Source organism: Oryzias melastigma, linkage group LG5 (genome assembly GCF_002922805.2).
Source record: "Oryzias melastigma strain HK-1 linkage group LG5, ASM292280v2, whole genome shotgun sequence".
NCBI lineage: Eukaryota > Metazoa > Chordata > Actinopteri > Beloniformes > Adrianichthyidae > Oryzias > Oryzias melastigma.
Genome location: NC_050516.1, coordinates 36,534,747 through 36,553,817, shown reverse-complemented (window position 1 = coordinate 36,553,817; position 19,071 = coordinate 36,534,747). Strand labels below are relative to the sequence as shown.

At 43.8% G+C, this 19,071-nt stretch overlaps 1 protein-coding gene across 1 annotated transcript; it reads left to right on the top strand.

Annotated features, from left to right (window-relative positions):
• Positions 1-751: 751 nt before the first annotated feature.
• Positions 752-12,532, top strand: fam83c (family with sequence similarity 83 member C). Its single transcript, XM_024270869.2, has 5 exons — positions 752-1,553; positions 6,345-6,512; positions 7,428-7,552; positions 9,431-9,664; positions 10,998-12,532. Exons 1-5 carry the CDS (start codon positions 1,047-1,049, stop codon positions 11,737-11,739), a joined length of 1,776 nt encoding a protein of 591 aa, XP_024126637.1. The 5' UTR covers positions 752-1,046; the 3' UTR covers positions 11,740-12,532.
• Positions 12,533-19,071: the final 6,539 nt, after the last annotated feature.

Here is a 19,071-nt window from a genome sequence, read left to right as displayed (position 1 = left end):
TTACATAAAATCGTGTCAAACAGCGTTCAGCTTTGCCGCTCTAAGTGCGAACACCAGAAGTAACTTTTCACTTTTTCAGCCCTGTTGCCATTTTGTCTGACATCACCGTGAAAAGGGTCTATTAACAATCTCTTTATACATTTTACAGTATGGCAACTGTATAACTTTTGATATAAATATATTCAAAACATTTTTGATAATTATTGTATTCCTAAAAAAATGTTCATAACGGTGTAAATTATGTAAACTCAGAAAAGAATTGAATTGTAAGAATCAAATTGTTTCTGGAAATGATAATCGATACGCAGACCTGGATGAGATTTCACCAGAAAGTCCTTTAAGTATAAATAATAATGAGTCTAGTTTTGTGTTTTCAAAAAAATAAAGTTTCTAAAATATATTTAAATTTAAAAAATGTCTTTATTAAGAAATAGAAGTTGTAATTTCTAAAATAAACTTTGATGATTTATATTTAATGTTTGAAAGCACTTTTAATGTTTCCACATTTATTAGTTTCATTTGAAGTTCCGATGGATGGAAGTTCTGCACGTGTCACAGAGGGCTTGGTTCGGGTTGGTTCGGGTTGGTTTGGGTTCGTTTGGGTTTTTTGGCTTACATGGAAAACTGAATGATGAGTCACGTGGTCCGAGTGTTGCGTAACCGCACCATTCAGTCAGCTCGTCTTTTATTCTGAAAGGATGGATCGCGCATGCGCCACTTGTTGCGACCTGGTTGGCTTGGAAACGGGGGGGAGGAGGCGGGGCTTTTTCTCGTGCTGTAAACCAATGACAGAGCAGCGAGCAACAGGTGAGAACTAAACAAAACATACCTGCGAGCTCACTACACGCAGAACAGGAGGACTCCCGGAACCGGAGACCCAGAGACCAGGACCGGGAACCGGAGAGACCGGGAACCCGAGAGACCGACCAGCACCGCTCGTCGCGCTCCGACCGTCCGCCCCAGCGGAGACACCGTCCCGCTGCAACCCGAGACCCGCTTGTCTCCGGTGGCTCCGGTTATTTATTCATCGGTAATCCTCCACCGCCATGTTCGCCTCCGACGAGCTGCGGCCGGCCACCAACGGCCGGAAGCCGCTGGGGAAGCTGGCGTCCCGGCTGGAGGAGGTGAAGAACCCGTGGCGGCAGGTCTCCACGCTGGAGCTCAGCCACAACGAGGCGGCGCGCCTGGCCACGGACGCGCTGCTGGAGCACGGCGAGAGCGAGTACCGCCGGGTTCTGGGCCAGGAGCGCGAGGTGAGCTTCCTGTCCCAGCCGGAGATCCAGTACATCAGCCAGCACGCGGCCAGCCGGAGCTGCGGCTCCGACGGCGGCGGCTCCAACGAGCGCGACATCGGGGACGGCGACGCCGTGTCCGAGCTCACCTCCGGGACATACTTCCCCATGATGTCCGACGAGCAGCCGCCGCCGCTGGAGCTCGGCTGGCCCGCCACCCCGGTCCGCTACGGGCCGTCCGAGACCAAGGTCTACTTCCAGAGGGACAAGTCCCACAACCTGAAAGACATCATCCGGTCCCTGATCAACCGGGCCAAGAAGGTGAGGGCGCGCGCGCAGGCGAGCCGATTCGGGGCCGAACTTCTTCAGGTGAATTATTGGAAGGAAAAAGAGCGCGGGTCGGTTCCGTGAGCCGGTCCACCTGTCGGACCAGGACAGGTGTCTGCAACCGGAGGCTCTGGAGAGGAGGGGCAAACTCAACCCCACAGGGGACAAAATCCAAAACACACCTGAGATCGTGGGCCGAACCGGATAAACATTTATTTAAAATACATTTTTAAACGTTCAAACTGTAACTTTTAACATATATGAACTAGATATATAGCATCACCTGAGATCATACTAGAGTGAATGCTGGGAGCTGAATTTGACCTCTGAAGATGCTGAAATAATAGCTAAAAACGCTCAAGCTGAAAGCCAGCTAAAAATATTAGCTTAATCCCAAATTAGCCTAAATAATAAAAAATGGGTTAGTCGAAACAGCTAGCATGTAGCTGAAATAGAACTCAAAATAGCCTAAAAAGGGTAGTAAATACCAAAATACTCAGAAAAGCTGCAGAATGACAATTTTTAAAACTTCAAAACTAACTTTTTAACATAATTCTGAATAATAAAAAGGCAGGAATATTATTATAGAATAAATCAACTTAAACCTTAAATAACTTTCAATATTTTACTCTCTATATAAATATATATCGTCAAAGTGATACAAGTTAGAAATAAGTGCAAGATAACATCGAGTCATTAATAAGAATAAAATAAAATGATCTGGAGGGCCGGATCCGGCCCCTGGGCCGTGACTTTGACATCTTCTCTTCTGTTTCTCTTTTGTGGCTCTTTGACTTTGAAGAAAAATGCAAATTATTGAAATAAATCGTGTTTTGTTTTAGTTTCTGAAGTTTTGTAATTTATGTTTAGATATTTAAGACGTCGGAGCCAAATGACGACAAAAGCTTTTATTTACTGCTACAGGTCAAAGGATTTCTGATGTCAGACCAGTGGTCAGATTAATGTCACTGGAAGAGATCCTTGTTGCTGTGAATAGACACCATTCTTCATAGAATTCAATTCCAAAGTCACAATCATAGAAAATGTCATTTGAATTTTTTTATTTCAAGTTAAAATTAATCTGCTGATACAGATTGTATTTTATTTTGAAAGGAACATTTATGCTGTCAACAGTAAAATAATCTCAATTTTGCATATAGAAAATATTTTCTAATTGGACTATTGTAAATGTTTAAAACTACAATTATAAATAAACGACATGATGGTCACAGAAACAGGACAGTGTGAATTCTTTAGTGATGCGGTTTCAATTATTTATATTTCGTTTTTTGATTTGTAAAAACTCTATCATAATTTCAGCAATTTCTGCAGTCTAGGTATCAAACGTTCAGCTCGTTAAGGACATTATGGATCGTATTTTTGGTATTTGTTAACGTGGTTCTTACAACTTTAGACGAGTAATGTAATTTCTTTTTTTTAGCTCCTTTGAGATGAATGGAAATGTCTCCAATTTCTGCAAATTGTACATTTAAAAATAATCAACATGTTCAGGAAATTCATGCTTGTGCTTTTGGTATTAAGTTTCACGTATATATTTTGAAATATGACTCTATTTTCTATGATTTTATGCAGTTTTTGAAATTACTTTTCATGCAATTCCTCAAATTTTTTGCGTACTTTAAACCAATGCAACACAAAACGTTCATCACGTTAAGGACATTAATGCTACTGAGGTTTGAAGGCTAATCTTGAGTTTAGCTAATATTTTAGCAACATGCTCGACTATCGGCTAATTTGACATCAGTATTTAAGTATTTTGTTTCTTATATTTTAGCAACATGGTAGCCTTTTTTGCACCTATTTTGACATATACTGTAGTTTTTAAGGCTAATTCCGAGTTGAGCTAGTATTTTAGCAGTGTTCTAGGTTTTCTGGCTAATTTGGCACCACCTACGGATTTTGAGGCTTTTTAGGTGGTAAACTGACATTTGAGAAAATTACTCACTTTCTTTTTGGCTAAATTGGCATCTAGTGAAGTTTTGGGCTAAACCTGAGTTATTACCTTTATGTATTTTTAAATTTTACAGAATATTTTAAATTTTTCCAGATATTCTTCAAATTCTTTTTCACTTAATGCAATTTCTGTAACTTTAAGACCTTTAGCAGTTTTAGCAGAATGTCAGCGAACCTCTTCAGTTATTACCGTAAATGTGTTGAGGACCTTCAGCATGTTGAGCATTCACTCTAGCCTTATATCCAGTAATGCAGCTTCTCTAGTTAAAGTATGTTTTTGAAAACAAACTGTTCTGTAAGAAACTGGACCGAATGGTTCTGTTAGCGCTGAAGGTTGCAGACTCCTGGAGGAGGAGCCGTTCTGCCCTCATGACTGCCTTCAGGCACCGGGAGCTGCTGTCCTCTCCAGTCCCTCCAGTCCGGTTCTGACTGGATTCGGTACTGCAGAGTTCTGGAAGGAAGATTCCTCCATCATGTTAGGAAACAGTTAATTCGTTTTCTTACAAAACGCTGGGCCGACAGGTCGTCAGGATGCCGCTCGTTCCCTTTGAGCCTCCTTTTTTTGGCTGCATGGATTCCTCCTGGGAACAGGCCAACCTGAGCTGGCCCAGGTCGACCCGGGCTGGCCTGGGCCATGTTTGATCAGCCTGTGATCCTCAGCTGGCATAGGAGCTCAGGTGAAACAGGAGGGCTCACAGATGACAGCAGAGCTGCTGTTTTTCCTCTTTCTTTTGTCGCTTTAGTTCATCTTCAGCTCCTGTTTTCCTCACAGACGCAGGTTTCCCTTTAAGGTGGTCGTGTGTCCTTGAGCTCGTCTTTAGCCTTTGACAATGATTAGAAATATTCCTCTTCCTGTTTGTCTGTGTGGTCATTTTCCACTCCATGAGAGCATCTCGTTCTGTTGTTTTCAGCGTCTGGATCGGGAATCTTGTTTGTGTCTTTTCATGTTCCTGTCTGTAGAGTTGATCAGAGTTCACTTCCATGTTCTCAGAGTAATATCATCTCCATTCCACTAGATCACAGCCTCATCCGTGGCCTGCAGGTGAAAGACGTGTGAGCACCTGCAGGAGATGTTTGACCTGATTCACATTCTGTGCTTAGCTTGAACAAATACCTGTGGCTGCGATGTTTTCACTGTTGGGCGTTCTGCAGGTGATCACAGAACAGGTTCAGTGGGTCTACCGTCCATCCAGCACGCGCTGCATGAGTCAGCGCTCGGGTTTCTATTAATACAGTTTCTTTGTGGATCAGCTGAAGACGTTCTCTTCTGTCAGACGTCCGGCTCTGCTGCAGTCTGAGCCAGCCCGTCAGACCAGGGAATGTGAGCAGGAGAGTCTGTGAACGGACCGCCAACAAACGCTGACGAGGGTCGAATTCAAACTGTCTCCGGCTTTTCCAGAGATAACCATCATAACCAGCAGCTGACCTCGGTCAGAACATTCAACCTGAGCCCCTCAGCCCGGGGCGTTCGGAAGTTTAACGTTTGAATTTAGTAAATCCATCTTGTTTGCTAGTTCTCTCGTGAAGCTTTGGTCCATATTTGACTTCCACCCAGAATCTGCAGAAGAACAGGAAGTAGATCTCTGGTTTGTATGGAGGTGTGTCGTGACGGTAAATCACCGTGTTTCTCAGTTATTGACTCATAAATCCATAAATTCTCCTCCTTTCATGTGATTTCCAGAAGCTGTTTTGTTGGAATTTCAGTTTCTGTTTAGGCGGAAAACACCAGCGTGAACGTTTGACTCAGACAAATAAATCAAATCATTCAAAGTCTTGAGTTTGTGTCCGGGTATGTTAGTCTGAATCAGGGCTTTATATCCAGGAGCTCAGAGGACTGATGAGTTTCGGGACTGAAGTCGTTAGTGGGTCAGTGTAAACGGGTTCTGGTACGTTTCCAGTTCTGTCAGCATTTGAAGTAAATGCACTTGTAGAAAGACTTTTATTCAGGTGTTTGGATGGAGCGATTAGGACTAAAAGGAAGAAAAGATGTTTTAGATCGAAACTGAGCTGTAAACATAAATGATGGCTCGTCCTGCAGTAGAACGGGTCAGAAACCTGCAGCTCCAGAACCACATGTGGCTGCATTCTGGGTCTCTGGTTTAAAATAGTTTTTGTGTTCCAAGTAGCTGTAAAGTAAAAAGTAAGTATTAAAGTAAAGGAAAGTAGTCAGTCAGTCTGTGAGGCTCGTGACCACGAGAGCTGTAACACTCCAACGAGCAGTTTGGCTTTGAGTCGGACCGAAACATTAGACGGGTTTTTTCTTTCAGTAAACGCAACCAGAATCCATATTTTTGAAAGAATTCACGGATTTGAAATGCACCATATTGTTAGAAAAATACAGTAAATGTAATTTAACAAATGTAATTGTAGTTAATTGGATTTATGAATTTCAGGCTTAGATGCACCACAAAAGGTCAAATAAACCGTTTGTTTTCTTTAAACCAGTGCTGACATCACACTTCCCATTTCTACTTTTCCTGTGTCGAGATGTGGTAAAGGATGACTTTTATTTTGAAAGGACTTCATGTGAACCTCAGTCAAAAGTTATAAACAGTTTTATCTTTTGAAAAGGCTATTTTTCTCATTATGTTTTATTTATACCAAAAACAAGATTTCCTTCATATTTATCATAAATTCAACATTTAAATATTAGTTCCCATCAGTGTCTTATTTTCTCTAATCGTGATTTAAGACGATGTGGCTCCTCCTGTTCAGTTCTGAGCCGCTGCAGGAGAACGGCAGCATGAAGGACTGAGAAGTTCCTCCTGGAAGTGCTGCTCTGTAACCGTGTGACCTCCATGACCTGTGCAGGTGATCGCCGTGGTGATGGACGAGTTCACGGACGTGGACCTGATGTGCGACCTCATGGAGGCGTCTAACAAGCGGAGAGTTCCTGTCTACATCCTGCTGGACGAGCGCAGCCTCTGCAGTTTCACAGACATGTGCTCGGCGCTGGAGATCCAGAACTCCCACCTGAGTGTGAGTACTCCGCCTCCGCCGCCACGTCTGCTGCCAGACGGGAAAACCAGACTCTGGGCTGCAGCTCTCCTCCAGTTTTCACTGGAAAACACGAGAAAACGTCACGTTTCCCAGTGAGGCTGCATTAGCAGCAGCTCTTTGACATAAATCGGACTGAGGAGATTCTGTCTCATGTAGCTTCAGAGTCACATGCGTGTCAGAGTGACCATGACTCACGACAACAAATGGTCTAAAAAACAGGCTAGAAGCCGAGTGAGGAAGTGTTTCCGGCTTTGATCCACCGGCTGCAGAGATGTTTCTGTCGGCTCTGTTTGCAGAAATTCAATATAATACAATCTAAAACACACATTTATAAAAGCAAAGCAGCAAAAATAAACAGGTTTACAGTTTAAAATACGTTCTGGTTCTCTGATAACATCAAATGATGTTTATATCAGTGTAACATCGATGGGAAATACTGTTCATGTGAGCACGACTTAATCCAGTCCTGATCAGATCAAGATCAAGTCAATAAATGTAGATCTTTGATCAGAAACATGTTCAAATCACTTCAGTGAACGTTATTACATCTCACATGATGAAGAAAGTCTTATTTAGCTGGAGCTTCAGCAGAATCTACCATTATGTTCCATTATGTCCTCAGTTGGTTATAAAGAATGTGTTACTTTAAATTTATTCTACAAACATTTAAATAAAACGAGCAAATATTGTTTTATTTAGGAAATTCCTGGGACTGTGCTTGTAGAGTTGAAGTCCTCGTTCTGTCTTCTCTAAGTTCTTGTCACCATAAAGCTCCTCTGCTCCAGCAGAACCCGTTTGCTGAACTGGTTCTTGCTGGAAGTCCTAACTGGTCCCTCGGGGACTTGGAGCTGCTGCGGTGTTCATGAGTCTGATGGTGTTTGTGTCTGTGTGCAGAACATGCGCATCCGCAGTGTTTGTGGTGACACGTACTGCACGAAGAGCGGCAAGAAGTTCACGGGTCAGGTTCTGGAGAAGTTCATGATCATCGACTGCGAGGAGGTCATTGCTGGTTCATACAGGTGAGACTCAGAGGAGACGTGACGGTAGAGCTCACAGGAGACTGACAGTGGAGTGTTGAACCTCCAGGGTAGACACTCCCTTTTACCTGTTGAGCTTCTACTCACGATTCATTTTCCAGTGTGAGAACAAACATCTAAATCTAGGATTATCGGAGCTAAAACACCGTAAAGGTTTGTTGGAGCAAAGACTCACAGCTCTGTCCTTGTGTGTGTTTGTGTGTACATGCATGAGTGTGTGTTTGTGTGTACATGCATGAGTGTGTGTTTGTGTGTACATGCATGAGTGTGTGTTTGTGTGTACATGCATGGTGTGTGTTTGTGTGTACATGCATGTGAGTGTGTTTGTGTGTACATGCATGAGTGTGTGTTTGTGTGTACATGCATGTGAGTGTGTTTGTGTGTACATGCATGGTGTGTGTTTGTGTGTACATGCATGAGTGTGTGTTTGTGTGTACATGCATGAGTGTGTGTTTGTGTGTACATGCATGAGTGTGTGTTTGTGTGTACATGCATGTGAGTGTGTGTGTGTTTGTGTGTACATGCATGGTGTGTGTTTGTGTGTACATGCATGAGTGTGTGTTTTTATCTGTGTGTGTTGTATGTGTGCAGGGACATGCAGTCTGGGTCATTAGATATATTCTGATAATACAATAAATCTTTGTCCACTAATGAGTGCTATATTATCAATACATACAGTATTGTAATCACTTTATCCTCATTATGTGTATTTCCTGTTGAGTTGCGGCGAGCTGTGAGGCTGCCTGAGATCTGCCTCACGTTAGGTTATGTAATCCTGGTTGGATAGTTTGACTTTAGCTTACTCAGCACTTTTACAACACATTCTCCATATCTGGGAAGGGGGAAGTATGGCGTTACATTTCCACCAAAGTCTCCCACGGGTGTATATCAGATTCCCTCAGATAATGAATGTTCCACAGGCACAATTCTGCCTCCATGAGCTCCTGTAGTCCTACGTGCGCACGTACCAACTGAGTTCATGTGAAGAAAACAAAACAGAAACCTGCATGAAGGTTTCATGAACGAGTAGAGGAGCGCGTGAAGCCTGATATACACCTGAGGGGGAGTTTGGTGGGAGTTTAACGGGACGGCAAAGGGGGGGGGGGGGTGGTCTTCATTTTTTCTCTTTTTTAAAATTTTTTGGTCTGTTTGTTTTTAATTTTAAAACACTTTGAGCTGCTATAAATGATTTGTAGTCAAAGTAAACAGACGGTGAAAACACACATAAAATGCAACAGTTCTTAATCAAAGGACTTCTGTCAGATTTATTGTTCCTTTTACTGGTAGAGTTAATGATCAATAACTGTATTAATGACAGCAGTCGTTGAGTCACTGCAGTGACTCATGATCTTCCAGGACGTCGTGATGAAACTGGATCATGTTGGGATCAGTCCAGTTTGTGACAATGAGCTCATGAGAGTCCAACAGGTCAAAGTCTGGGCTCTGGTTTCACAATAACACAACCCTGCGATTGATCATCAGTATTGATGAGGATCCGACTCACTGAGGCCATGATCAGCTGCAGCAGCTTTAATCTCCACAGACTCGTTTTATTTTGAAGGCAACTTTATTTGTAGCACATTTCATGTACAGACGATTCAAAGTGTTTTACAGAAAACATTCAAAGAAACAATCAAAAGAAATAGTAAAAATGTGATCATTAAAATAAATTAAAAGACAGTAAAAAGATTTTAATTTAAAACAAGCATAGATAAACAGTGCGGACGTAAACTTTTGAATCCATATTAATCAAATGCGGCTGAGAACAGGTGAGTCTTTCACCTGGATTTAAATCCACTGAGTGTCCGTTTGAAGTGACAGAACCGTAAGCCTGATGCAGTTCTCCACTTCCCTCCACAGCTTCACCTGGCTGTCGGCTCAGGTTCACACCAACATGGTGATGCATTTCTCAGGTCACCTCACAGAAATCTTTGACCGGGAGTTCCGGTGCTTGTACGCCGACTCGCAGGTCATCGACGGTTTCTACAACCCCGATGAAGACGGGTTGCCGTACTACGCCTCCTACCACAGTATGGTGACGGGTCTGGCCATGGGGGCCAGCCGCGGTCTGGGGTTGGATCTACTGGTCGATCGGTAAGAACACGTCAGCATTTACGTCTCTACTTGGACATTCCCGATAATCAAAGTCCGTTTCTGAGGGTTCTGTCTGGAATAGCAGCTCAGTTCTCTTGGTTTTCTACACTGTTCTTCTGTAGTTAGACTTTGATTCTTAAAGCAAATGACATTTATTATACATTCATTCATTAACTGTCAATTATACATCTCACAACTAGGGTTGGGCTCCGATCGGGTTCTATCTGGTTCTGGTGCCAAAGCAGTTCTTTGGTTTCAGTTTTTGGTTCCATTCAGTGCCAATTTCAGTACTTCAGTGATAAAAATAGTGCTTACATCTTCCCGAACCGACCCATTTTCATTCCCAAGTCATAACGTATCGACGTAGGGTTCAGACCTCCACCTCAAAAATCGACGTTTTGGGCGTCGTCATTTCTTGAGTGGCGGCTGTTCCCATTAAATCAGAGCTCTCTAACCTCTGAGCCACAAACCGGTGGCCCGCCGCTCTTTCACCGCCAGGCGAATTCGCTGCTGCCACCTGTCAAACGTGTGATTCTGAGCTAGACGCCGCGGCTGTGCGTGAGCGTCTGTCACACCTCCAATGAGTGGAAGAATTGGATATCAGGTTTATTTATTGTGAGGAATTCTACAAAAATCTACAAAAAATGAAATCCTTCAAAGGTTTTCTCGTTACCGGGGCTTCTACCTCACTCAGGGGGTTTGTCTGCGTGACAGCCGCTTCCGCAGTGTTTCTGTGTCTCTGTGACTGAGTTTGAAGGCTCTTCGCATTAACCCAAGGGGGAAAATAGACGTTTTTTTGTTTGCTGCTCCCGCCCCCCGCAGCGGCTGTCTGTTGTTGAGCGAGTTCCGCTGAAGTCCGGAGGACGCAGCCAGAGAACCGCCGCGCTGCCACAGGACAAAACGCTCATTGGATTTATATTTTACCCGCTGATCAGGTCACTGAAAACGTCACATGGCCAAAGCTGAGTTCCTGATTGGCTGATCCAAAGCAGCAACCCGACAAACTTCTGTGATCTGCTGTGAAATCTCGTGCTCGCCGCGTCAGCGCCCCGTGAGCCCGCCCACTATCGCAGGAAAGGCGATAGTGGATACTGAACGTACTGAACAGACTAGAAGTGATTGACCTAAGACAAAGAAACCTTCAATGAAACTTGACACCAAAGTGAGGAAGCGTTTGCAGCAGCTTCTTTTGGTTTCAGTAGAACCGCCACATCGGTTCCTACGTGGAACTGAATTTCGGTCCTTAACCCTAACAACAGAATCAAAGTCTTTAAAGGCTAGAACTTTTCCAAACGCCATCATAGATGCTAACACGCTGTGCTTCCTCCTACAGACCCCGGGACAGAGCGTGCTCGGAAAACTCTAGCAGCCAATCCAGTAACAGCGTCTCCAGCGTGAAAATGGCGCCCGGAATGACTTCAAATGCAATTTTCAAAAGTCCTCATGACAAGAAGGAGCCTTATTTGAGCCCACAGAGGAGGGATGGAGGGCAGACCACGCCTACACGGGGTCCAGCCAACGCCGCCGTGGGCCACACGCCGGTTCTTGAGCGCTCTCCGGCGTACGTTCAGACCAAGACCACGGACTGGAACAAGCCCAGCACTGCAGACGCCATGCGCCCCAACATCGGTGGTGCATGCTCCAAACTCCAGGGACTAACCCTGTATGACAATAAGCCCAGTTTGTTCCACAACAGCCCCAACCCAAACCTGACCCCCAAAGCCCAGACACCGACCGCAGGGAACGACGGCAAGCTCACCTCCAAGCACAGGTCTTCCTCCAGCCCGTTCATCAACAAACTGTCAGATCTCTTCCTCCCGCCGTCCTCCAAGGACAAAGAGTCCTACAACTTCAGCAGGACGCCGTCCCCTCAGGGCCCCTCGCCCTGGGCGGGGCCAGATCTCTCTCAGCCTGAGCCAGAGAGCCACCAGAGTCCTCCGCCTCCCGCCGCCTTCATGAGCCGGCACGACCAAAAGCGAATGACGCTGGGCCACAGCAAACTGGAACTGGTGACCCAGTACAACAAGAAGCCCAAGCCGGTGTACAGCCGCTTTGAGCTGAAGAGCATGAACTAACTCGGACTGTCAGGTCCCACACGCCTTACCTCCAGAGATCTGCTGGACCTCTCACAGAGGACTTCTGGGAGGTCCAGGCCGTTTTTCACATTTGGAATAATCTGGATGGTCTTTCGGAGCTGCGGCCATATTGGCTCAGATGCAACGATTCCTCCTGACTCCGGTTCTTTGAGCAGGCAGGAGCAGGTACATGATCCTTCTGTTCTGTCCGGGTTTACAGGAACATTTACAAAAGCAGGATCTTGATAAAGAACTGCAACAGCAGATGTTGTGCCTCCAACACTCCAGAACTTCCATTTTTGTCACACAGCGAGGAAGCAGCAAAAAAACGTTCTTCCTTTAACTCCTCATGAAAACGGTTCTTTAAGAGTTTCTGTTTGTTGGATCTGCATCACAATCAGAGGATCAACTACATTGATATAAATCAAACATCAAAATAAGTGGTAAATTAGAGGGAAATGTTTAAAAATATTCTGAATAGAGTTGAGCTGAAATGATTGAACATTTGTCCTGAACTCTCAAATGTAAAGTAGATGTTGATCACTTAAATTTAGTTTCTTTTTGTATTTTTAAAAATATTGTGCATTTGAAGGGAAGTTCCTGTAAACTTACACAGTTCTGTCTTTAGAATCCTATAAACACTTGATGTGTGAGGTTGTCATGGAAACGGGCCTCATCATTCTGATCTGGTCACGTTTGGGATGGACTGCAACGTCTCCAGAAGAACAATCGGATCTTTTTTAGAACCAAATGTTGACTTTCAGCAATAAAGACATCTTCATATCTCTAGTTGGATTGTTTCCCGCCTCTCTGTGTTCCTGTCTTCTGTTATTTTCATCCCGACTCCATCCGTTCTCCATGTTTATTACTCTACACGGACAGACTGTTGAGAATTGAGGTTTATTGGAAAAATAAAGCTTTTGACTAAAGTGGTTCTGTTTTTGTGATTTGTTCTTCCTAGGAGACGGTAACATCGTTGGGTCTTTGTGTGAAAGTTGCTGTTGAGGTTGAAGTTTGTCACGTATCTGTTCCAGAGGTCAGCAACCTTTGGTGGCTCTGGTTGAAGAATCATTACAGGTTTTTAATTTAAAAATAGTGTTTTTCAAACTATAAACTGCATTTGGCAAACCAAAACTGTTAAATAAGACAAACTTAATTTAACTCATTTACTAACAGTTTAGGCTCCTGACTACAATACCCATGATGCTCCAACAATCCATCAAGCAAGTTGGTTTTGTAGTTTTCTAAAGTTTAGCGTTTGGTGAACCGTATAAAACCCAACCAGAATTCATATTTAAGACACTAGAATTTAAGGCGGAGTGTCTAAGATCTGAAATGGTCCAAACATTTACAGTATAAAGTTCACTTAATTAACTCTGATTTAATTTTAGGTAGATTTAAATCACCAACAACTGTAAATTAAACCATGTTTTTCATCCATAAATCTGCTGGATTTGCCTCTTTGACATGATCCTATATGTGACACAGAGGGACTTTTAATTTGAAAGGAAGTCATGCGAATCTTTGTTAAAAGTTATGAGTCGTTTTCTATTTAAAAAAGGGATGTGTTTTATTTATCTGAAAAAGAAAACAATATTCATCATATTTGTCACAGTAAAAACAAACCCATGTCGTATTTTTCTACAGGGTGAAGAAATACGTTGTGCTTCCTGCTCTGGTTGTGGTCAGTGACCTGAATGACTCTAAATGCTAAAGGTTGCAGACCCCCGAGTCCCACGAGTCGCCGAGTGCCTCATCGTTTTAAAACAGACTAAATTTACCAACAGATCAGTTACTTATTCCACAGTAAAACATGAAACTTTGGATCAGTTTTCAAAACTTCTGTAATTTGTTTCATTTAAAAATATTTGTTTTTTATTACATTTTTAAGTTGAGTAAATTAAACTATTAACCTAAAACTGTAATTTGATGAAAACTCTTTTTCAATGTAACAAATTACAGACGTTTAGTTAATGGATCCAAAGTTTCATGTTTTCAGTGTCTAACTTTCCCTTCAGGAAGTGACGGTATTTCATTTTTAGAGCTGCTGGACAGGTAACTTGTTCCGACTCTTCAGTCTCTTCCCTGAACAAGGAAAGGCTCCAGCAACCCCAGAGACGGCGGGACGGAGAGACGGATTCATCTTATTTTGACAGAGAAGTGAATGTTTTGGGGGTTACTTCGGGGGTGTCGTGTACTGTATGTTTCTGTGAGCTTGACTCTCTGAACTTGTGACGTTTGGGTTCCTGACAGGAAGTCCCAGAACTGGGTCAGCACAGACGATGCGAGCCAGGCGGTTCTGTTCACGTCACAAACAATTGCTGGGGACACAAGGCCTTCCTGTCCAGGAAAGAGTCTGCTATGTTTGCCCCCCCCCCCCATCAAATGCTGTTGTGTCTGATTTAAGACTCAGAGAAAACTCCCGGTCCCAGTATTAGATGAAGGTCCAGCTCTTTGAGCAACAACAGGATGAGACATTCGTTTGGTTTCACTCCCAGATATGAATGAAGCTGATATTCCTGGACGTTTCATTTCATCCAACAATTAATCTGCAAATACAAACACAGAAAACTGAGATTACCAGCAAAACAAAATCCAAACACAAATCTACAGTTTCATTTCATTCTGAGTCCAATCAGTCCATGTCACAGTCTTCCTGCATAAAAACTAGTCTTTATGTTCTTTGATTTACTTTAACTTGTCAACAGTTAACACGATAAATCCAGTAGATCATGAAGGAGAAAAGTGACTCGATGAGCCGAATCATCGTGGGAACGGTTGGAAAGTTACAATATTTTAAAGAGTTTGTGTTTAGGCGTCCCTGACAATGCCTCGGGTGCTAAAGGGTTAAACCTCGTGGAGGTTCAGAAATAGTGCCGTCTAGTTTAAAGACAAATCACCCAAAAAAATATATGAAGAATAAAGCACCAAAATGACTACAAGAGACACAAGAATGCTCAAAAACTATTAAAAGGATCAAGACCTTCATGATCAATAAAAATGAATTTCTCTACAGAACCAACCAACCAGCAGCAGAGAAGAAGGAGCAGAAAAAATCATGGAGACAAGAAAAGCAACGTGACTTTGAACTCTTAATAATGGAGGTTCAAGCAGAAGGTTCTGTCTGATCTTCTGGTGCTTTCTAACGGTTGATGGTTCCGTCTGTTTTCCGTAAACGTGACAGAGGACCATGTTCTCCTGACGTCTCTGCAGCATTGCTGTAATAATTGGTTCTCTGGGTCTCAGACTCCGTCCTGCGTCTGCAGCCCCCGGTTATCCACGCCACGTCCTGTTTGGATGCATTGGCAGCATTTCCTGCTGGCTCTTATCTGCAGGATGCTGCGCTTTTCCTGCCTCACAGCTATTGTCCTCCAGCTGACGGACCGCTGCTCATCACGCCGACCTTGGGACTACCTGTTTCTTCATTTCAACACTCGAAGACCTGAACAGTTTGGTTCCCTTTGTGTTGAACCTCTCAGCATTTCTCCATTTCTACTGTTATGCTGCTGCAAAGCTCCCTTTTCATGGGGTGGGGGTCCACACGGGGCTTTTAAATGCTCCCTCCATCAGCTTGGGACCAATGGGGCCACACCTTCCACACCACACCTCAAATCAATCAAACACAGAAGTCCCACTCTGACAGAAATAAATGACACAAAACAAAGAACAAACGAATAAACAAACCTAAATGAGGCCACAGCCGTAAAAGCAGGTTCTACATTTCTGTCATCAAACTCATTATTTGTCGGGACATTTTCAAATTCCATTCTTTTGTTTGATTTTTTCAGAAGAACAATCTATCATTTATTATTCTGTTTGACCAAAACTGCAGCTGGTATCCTCACTGGACGTGATCTGGTTTAAGGTAAATGTAAACACTCAACAGCTGCGTGTTGTTCTTTGAAATTCATCAGGAAGTTTCCAACCCCAAGAACCTAATCTGCTGTTTATCCTGACGTCACCACAACAACAGAAGTTCTTTAATCTCTAATCTGACACGGGGATTAACTACAGCCTGTGGCGGTTTCACCTGCAACATCCTATACTTTATGTCTTAGCTGCATATGGACACACCTGTTTGTTCACATATATCTGTTTGGAGACCCCCCCACCCCCCGCTGAGTGTCTCAATGTTCCTCGTGTCTCTGATTCATAGCAGAAGTCAACATCTGGACCGCTTGAAGCTGCGACAGGCTCCTCCCCCTGCTGAGTTTGGTGTTGGTCAGTCACTTCCTGCAGCTGTGTCGCTGGTATCAGAGCGTCAACGGAAGAACAGGAAGTTCCAGATATACAGACACAAACCCGACAGAGATTCAGCTCCACAATATTCCATGGAATGACTCATTCAGGGGATTCTATCCGGTTTGGTTTCTAGTAACTGACAGGAAAAACTTGCTGTTTTTCTTTTTTATGTGCATTGAAAATGTCTGACTGATCTGTGTCCAGCTGACATGTACTGACCAGACGAGTCTCAAACGGCGAACAGGAAGGTTGTTTTTTTCAATCATTATGTCTCTCCGTCAGGATGGAGTACATGCTGTTTAAACCAACATGATGTCTCACAGAGACGACCAGACGAAGGAAGACGGGCGGCTGCAGAACACAGACGAATGTGAGGAACCATGGTACCGAACGCTTCCACACATGAAGAGAAGCAGGAAATACAAAGAGTTCATTCAGTTTACAAAAGCATGCGAATAAAAGATCACAGCCAAAATGATGGCTCTGTCAGAGAGAAGAATGAACGAGCTCATGGAGATTACATTCACATTTTGAAAAGGTCGTTCTTAGAGTGGACACTGAGGGACTTTTCCAGCATTTTTCAGACCTCGTCTCAAAACGTAACACTGTGATCAACCCTCAGAACCGGACAGAACGTTCACGGACCTCCAAGACGAGAGCTTGCAGAAGCAACGCACTCCAGCCTGTCAGATACTAGATCGAGCTATTAGATCACACGTGTCAAAGTCGGCCCGGGGGCCGGATCCGAATCTAGTTCGTAATTATGTCAAAAAGTTAAGGTTTTAAAGTTTTAAAATTGTAGTTTTAGAGTGTTTAATAAATGTTTCTCCTGTTCTTCCCGTGATCTAAGGTGTGTTTTGGATTCTGGCCTCTCTTTTGTGATTGAGTTCGACTCTCCTGTTTTAGGCCGTTAAACAGATTCATGAGTGTTCTGTTTTAACCACGTTTAAATTAGTCATAAACTGGATCATAACACATAAAGAATCTTTCTTAAAGTTAAAGTTAAAGTCCCACTATTTGTCACGCACCTAAGTGTGTGAAATTTGTTCTCCGCATTTGACCCATCCCCTGGGGGAGCGGTGAGCTGCAGACACAGCCGCGCTCGGGAACCATTTGGTGGTTTAACCCCCCAGTCCAACTCCTTACATTTACAGCTTTGACAGACACCAGCTCAGGTTGACCTTTGGTATAAATTCCGCCCAGTATGAGTTCCTCAGATGATTGAACCTTTGAAGGCCAGGAGGGTTTCCACGTGAGATGATGTCTTGGTGGTTGGAGAGCAACTGTCACAAACAGGCAGACAGCTGGTTCCACGTGCAGCAGGTTTATTAATAGTCCACAGAATAAGCAGGGTCAGACAGGCAGGGGTCATACACGGGCATGGGATCATCCGAGACGAGCGAGAAGAGGAGTCAGAGTCCAGGCGAGGGTCAGGGGCAGGCGGCAGGCAATCAGAATAGCAGGGTCGGAGGCAGAAGATCAGGTCAGGAGTAAATGCTCAGAGTTGCAGGCAAGGTGGCACAAACAAAGCTTCGCGGGGAGTGGAGTGTGGAGCCAGACTAAATGCTGAAGAGGTGATGAGGTGATGGAGAACAGCTGAGCTGATGAGTCCAGGTAATGGCAGGTGGTGAGCTCAGAACTCTGGTGAGCGCTCCCTCTGGTGACTGGAGACGGTAGCAGCAGGTTGCTCCATGACAGCAACGTTACCGCATGTAAGGGGAACAGGTATGAAGACAAACCTGGACAAATTCTTCCTCTCTTTATGTGACACGCTGTCATAACGGGTTCAAACCAGATCCACAGAAATCAGCCGGTTAGGAAGTGCTCCCGGGACAGGACAGAGCAGAGGGAGAGACATTCCGGGGAATGTTCCCTTCCTGGAAAAGTTTGCTGCTCGTCCTTCTGAAGTCAAAGCACCTTTGTGACAGGTGCTGAGAGAGAACAGCTAAGCTTCAGTCAGAAGAACCCGTACAGGAACTGAGGGTCACTGCGTCTGGAAACATGTCCTGTAGTTTCTACCTTGAGGAACATCATGACAGTTGATGGAATGACAGAGAATTCCAAACAAAGAAGATTACTGTACAGTCGGCTTTTGTTTCACTTTGAGCTCCAGAAAGAGTCTCTAGTTTGATGCTCCAAAACAAACCAGAAAGCTGTGGGTCAAATGCCACCGAACAGAACTCTGCACAGGTTGGACAAGTTTGTTATCTTATCTTTATCTTTTCTTCCATAGTTGAAATACATTTGAGTATTTTTTGGACCCAATGCCCCCCCCCTCATATTTCTGTTGTTTTAGGAGATGTTGATTGTATTATACTGAGTGACTAGTACAGTTATTAAAGCTGGTGAATTCTTCAACACAAACGTTATCTCATAATTTTGATCCACATATAACGTTTAACATTCAGGCGTTTCTTAGGCTTAAATGTGAACAGTCTCTCACTTTCTATGTTCAGACATTTTCTGTTGTTACAGTCGAGTGTGAGGTCATGAATCTGGACATTGTTCACTGTGATGAAGCTGCACATTCACCATGACAACATGGAGTTACCACTCTATTGTGTAACTGTTCAACAACAGGGAAATGATGTCTCCCTACTGTGATACATGAAGACAGTCACTATTATCATCTCTACAAAGATCTGATGTCTAAGCAGGACCTGGAGAAACTAGTGCATGCTTTCATCTTTAGTCGACTTGATTACTGTAACAGTGTTTTTACAGGACTACCAAAAAAATCCATCAGGAAACTGCAGTTTATTCAGAACTCTGCTGCTCGGGTTCTCACAAGGACCAAGAAAGTAGACCACATCAGTCCAGTTCTGAGGTCTTTACACTGGTTACCTGTCTGCCAGAGGATACATAGGCTTATTATGACTGGACTGCTGGAAAAAGCCTTCAGCTCTTGAGAAATGAGGCTAAATCTGTGGTCCACCCCTCCCACTGAAAGGGGCTCAGGAGAAGAAGATGCTGTTATTGACATGACTCCTGCTGACGCTTTTCCCTGATTGATGGTCATTCCCAACCTGCTGGCTGACTGATAATTCTGATTCTGATCAAAGAAAGAGAGCTTGGACTGCGATGAGAACA

Coding starts and splice junctions, on each gene's coding strand:
- fam83c (XM_024270869.2), top strand. CDS start 1,047: ATGTTCGCCTCCGACGAGCTGCGGCCGGCCACCAACGGCCGGAAGCCG. Junction 1,554..6,344: donor TGATCAACCGGGCCAAGAAG/GTGAGGGCGCGC, acceptor TGACCTGTGCAG/GTGATCGCCGTGGTGATGGA. Junction 6,513..7,427: donor TCCAGAACTCCCACCTGAGT/GTGAGTACTCCG, acceptor GTCTGTGTGCAG/AACATGCGCATCCGCAGTGT.